Below are 5109 nucleotides of genomic sequence, written 5' to 3'. Positions count from 1 at the left end.
TTTTTTACCGTGTGATTTGTACATATATTAATTTTATTATTTTATTTGGTTCAAAAATCCTTTTTATTATATATTATGATTGAGAAGTGTAATATAAGTTTATGGTTTTATAGGAAATAAATATAAATAAATAAAAAAATATAATATATATATATATATATATATTAATTTGGTTATAATTTTGATAATAATTATGATAATAAAAATTAATATGTTTATTGAGTGTATAATAAATAATGATGGGCTTATGTTAAGTAATTTTGTGATATAAAGGTTACTCTTTTGTGTACCTTTTAACTAAAAATTAACTGTGAACAAATTTTAAAAAATAGAAAATAAATAATGTTGAATATATAAAACAAATATACAAAGATTTTTTTCTCGATCCCATAACCGAGATTACCAGATTAATTTTTCCTTATATTCCTTTCAATGTTACAATACATATATATACATGTTGAAGCATTCATAAACCCCAATCCATTAACCCTGGATTAGAACATAACCATAGTTCCCTTGACTGGATCTACAAAATGCCACGGGCAGAAAACCATCATGTCGAAAACCATGTGCAAAACCCATGCACAAAACCATATGTAGGTTCGCCCACCCAGTATAGGTTCCAAAAAAAATCTCAGGGTGCTGCCCCGGACCCTGTGTAAGGGGGCTACCACTCCCTTGAAACCCTCCAACAAGGACACATGCACCTGACACAAAGAACAAGGGGGCGTGGTCCCTCGCGCGTGCGACTAATTGTGGAAAGAATATAACACACACCCAACAGTTCGAAACTTCGTGGGCAACAAAACCAACCATGTTAAAGGCTAGTGTGGCCCAAGCCGGGTGAGATCCCTGGGTGATTTTGACTGCTTAGATGCCCCTGGGTCTCGGTTTCTCAAGATATAGGTCAAGCATGATGTAATCTCTAGAGAACTCAAACACTAGAAAAAAAAATATTATTGTATTTAATTTATTAAATATTGATAAATCAAATGTTTCTTTCTAATTATGGATATTATTTTAATTGAAGACTTGTAAATTAATGTGTTTCATTCAAATATTTGGAACTTGAAATTTCATATCATGAATTGGTCGAATACTTAATAATATTGTTAGCAATTTTATTAAGCTTCCAAATGTTAATGTTTATAAAGAAATATCTAAATTTTTAAATTTAAAAGATATTTGTCAAAATCACTTAGGGATCACACCCAACCTAGGCCACACCAACCCTTAACTAAGTCTTCAAAATCATTAGGGATTCACACCTGACCTAGATCATACCAATGCACCTCTTAGCTAAGTCATCAAAAATCACCCAAGGCTAGGCCACCCCAACTCTTTACATCAACATTTGTGTTGTCTTCTCTTGACTATGACAAGTTTTGAACGTGGGAGTCTTCCAAAATGAAATCCCCAAAATCCAATCACATTATTATAATTTGACTTCAATTTAAAAAATTATATGGTGTTTTTTTTCTTATTTATTACACTACCAAGCATTCTAAATGAAATGTTTTATAACTTTAGTGGCCCTAATGGTTATGAACATGTGTTTCCTTGTAAGAGGTCATGAGTTCAAATTTGAAGTGGGATATAATATATATGGGTGGAGCTAGTATTATGGGGTCTACTCATCGAGTTGCATCAAAGCAGGCTAATGTTACTAACATGTACAAACTCTAGCCCTCATTGGTTTTGAATCTATGACCTTTTAGAAGGAAGCACATGCTCTTAACCATTAGGGCCACTCAAGTTGTACATATATACCTTTGTAGACATTAGTAGTCAAATCATTGTGTCGTGGTGGCTATGATATTTTACATGGAAGCATATGTTCTACACCATTATGAACACTTAAGCTATACATATATACCTTTGTGGATTTCTTCTTCCTTTTTTTTATTAAATTCAAAATGAGAATTTCTGGAGAATCGGTAACTTCTTAAAGATTGATTGTGACTATTATATTAGATAAAAATATCTCCTAAATGCCACAAATGAGCCAGTTACAACATGTCTCCGCAGACTTGTACCCACATAATTGGGGAAACAAGTTGTTTACCAAACTGCTCAATCTAAGATCCTTTGACTACCTTGTAGACTTCTTAACCATTAGGGTCATTAATGTTGTACATGTATATCTTTGTAAACTTAAGCAATGAAATCATTGAGCAGAGGTGTCTCCTTTGTCCCACAAATAAAGGGTCCCATACACTATTTTGGTGTATGGCTTGAATGTGACCTTAAAACCATATTAATGTATAACTTAAATGGGCCTAATGGTTAAGAGCATGTGTTTCCTCCTAAGAGGGGGTAGACTATTTACATCTCCATAGTTTTTTTTTTTTTTTTTTACCATGGTGAATCGATCGTTGCAGTACCTTCTAACTACCACTTTAGGCAGTCCCTGGTGTGACCTTTTACAAGGAAACACCTGTTCTTAAACGTTTGTATTAACATATGATTTGTGTAGATCCTTCAATTTACTAACTCGATTGAATCCATTTGTTTGTTTCAAGAGATATCTTTCCTCGATCGAGGAGATTTCTACAACATCTTTAACAAAATAACAAATAGTCAATTTGGAAAGAAAAAAATTGTCAACCTTTTTTCAATAGCCAAGTTGTACATGCGTACCTTTGTAGACTTCTTAACAATTATCGACCCTCAAGTTGTACATATATCTTTGTAGACTTTAGTGTTCAATATGTATCCCTTGTCCCACAAATAAGGAGGTCTTATACACCAAATTTGGTTAAGCCTCGGGTGTTTTCTCCTAAAAAAAGGTACATATGTACATCTTCACAAGCCTATCCTTAGAATAACCATGGTGAATCGGTAACTCTTTGGAGTACCTTTTGTTTGCCACTTTAAATGGCCTACCCTTAAAATAATCTTGAAATAATCTCTACTAGAATCAAATTATTCAAATACTACTTTAAGTGAATCCCTTATCCCAAATAAAAAAATCTTATACATCAATTTAATATCTAACTTACAATTTAATATCTAACTTACAATTACGTCAAAAATTATTATTATTATTATTATTATTATTATTAAATTTTCAATATAATAATAATAAATAGTTTGGGTCAGTAATTTTAGTAATAAAAAGTATTGTTTCTTCTCCATTCACTAAGATTCACTTCTAAAAAGACATATTTAGCCTATTTTGGAAAAGCTAGAAGAGTATGCCACATTCTAAATTCCACTCCAGTGAACCAAAACATCCCCCAACATCTCTTCCTAAATCTTGCCCAATTTACTTCACTAAAAAAAATTAAAAAAAATTGCAACATAGTATATTAAAAATTCTTCAAAATCTCCACCATTTTCATTGGGAATTTGGTATATTTCAACTTTGTTAAACAAGATATTGATCCAATACGCTCAAAACCTGCAAAAAAAAATAAAAAATTATAACCATGACTGCAATGACACCTACACAATTTTTTTTCACAAAATTGTTCACCTAAAAAGATGTCGTCTGGCACAATTTTCATCCTAATCCCACTTTTAAAAATTCTACGAAACCCAAACATGCCCATAAATTGGAATGAGTATTAGACAGAAGATCTCAGTCTCGCACGCCATGTTTATTACCAGACTGCAAGCAGCCCATTAGACTTTCAGAGACCAAACGCAAAATTCTCAAGAAAACCTTTGCTATATCTTACCGCGATCACAAAGCTTTCCACGTCTGATAAAGAAGCAAGCCTGCTTACATTGTTGTTTCCTCTTGCGGCAAAAGTTGCTTCATTCTGGAAGCTGTGATCAGGACTCTTATGGCGGAGAACGAAAGATGAAAGGAAGAAAAGGCGTTGGGAGAATTGAAGAAGAGTAGGATTCCAACAGAGTGATATGTTAAATTAACTGACAACATTATATAGATAACAATTACAAGTAGAGAGATTCTGAAATCACCAGCAATATTAGATACTGAGAATTAAACCAGACAATTAAAAACGTTTTTGGTTTGCAAATTTGGGTTCGAGTTGAAATGGCAAGCCAAGGAAACGGTTCCATGGAGGTAGAGTTAGCGAAATGTGAGTGCTGCGGGTTGAAGGAGGAGTGCACTCCTGCCTACATTGCGCACGTTCGCGATCGGTTCTATGGGAAATGGGTCTGCGGGCTGTGCGCGGAGGCTGTGAAGGACGAGCTCTGCAGAGCCGAGAGTGGCATCGGAATGGAGGACGCTCTCAATGCTCACATGCGATTCTGCTCCCAATTCAATGCCAATCCGGCTGTAAACGTCGCCGATGCAATGCGCCAGATTCTGCGTCGCAGGTTCGAGTCGCACGGAGTGCTGCGCTCCAGTCAGAGCAGCTCTAACCTTGGCGAGGAGGTGGCGGTGGGACGCCCCTCTTCTCTGAGTCGCAGCACTAGTTGTCTTTCTACAAGCTCAATTTCCTCAAGCAAGCAGCGGTTGGGATCAGGTGCAAGTTTTTGGTAATTTTGACGGAAAAGGGATTTCTGTTGGTAAACAGATTTATTGTAATGCTGGATCTCTTCGGGCCGAAGATCTTTTTACCATTTTCTCTTCTTTTTTTCTGCTTTTGTAAAATGCTTTCTGCTAATAATCATGGGCTAATGCTACCTCTGCTCTCAATTAAGGATAACCTGCAAAACACTCAGATTTACAGATTCTAATTGTAGGATGACGATATGGTGCAGACGTCAATACTGTTGGCCATAAGCATTCTGTTTTCAATTGACTGATTTTTGTATTTTGCCTTTTTGTTTATATTTGATTTATACAGCAGAGAAACAGAGTTCTTAATCTTATGTATGCTTTCACAATGTTTCAAATGGTTGAATTGCTTTTAAGTATTAACAGCATCCATAATTTTTTATCATATTTTTTTTATCTAGATGTGGCAGGTAATACTTTCATTGTCAAGAGCAAGAGTTTGCACAACTTCATCTCAACCCCTTCATCCCAACCTCCTGCCCATGATCATCCTCACCCATGATCAAGTAAGAAGGGTGATAACTCTTACTTTTCTCTGATTATGGGTGAAGGTGCCCCTGTTGGAATAACAGACCATGGATGCTGTTAATTCCCAAACTAATTCAACAAAAACTCTTACTGCAATTTGAACG

General features: G+C 35.1%; 1 protein-coding gene across 1 annotated transcript; it reads left to right on the top strand.

The window, feature by feature from the left end:
• Positions 1-3502: 3502 nt before the first annotated feature.
• Positions 3503-4791, top strand: LOC149182892 (uncharacterized). Its single transcript, XM_089418642.1, has one exon. The coding sequence runs from the start codon at positions 4007-4009 to the stop codon at positions 4457-4459; it is 453 nt and encodes a 150-aa protein (XP_089274768.1). The 5' UTR covers positions 3503-4006; the 3' UTR covers positions 4460-4791.
• Positions 4792-5109: the final 318 nt, after the last annotated feature.

The sequence above is a fragment of the Pinus tabuliformis genome, chromosome 3_2 (assembly GCF_031772625.1).
Source record: "Pinus tabuliformis cultivar Carrire ecotype Pingquan chromosome 3_2, CPIR1, whole genome shotgun sequence".
NCBI lineage: Eukaryota > Viridiplantae > Streptophyta > Pinopsida > Pinales > Pinaceae > Pinus > Pinus tabuliformis.
The sequence above is the reverse complement of the archived record's forward strand: the minus strand, read 5'-3'. Positions and strand labels throughout refer to the sequence as shown.

Excerpts from the sequence above, each read along its gene's own strand:
- LOC149182892 (XM_089418642.1), top strand. The coding sequence starts at position 4,007 with ATGGCAAGCCAAGGAAACGGTTCCATGGAGGTAGAGTTAGCGAAATGT.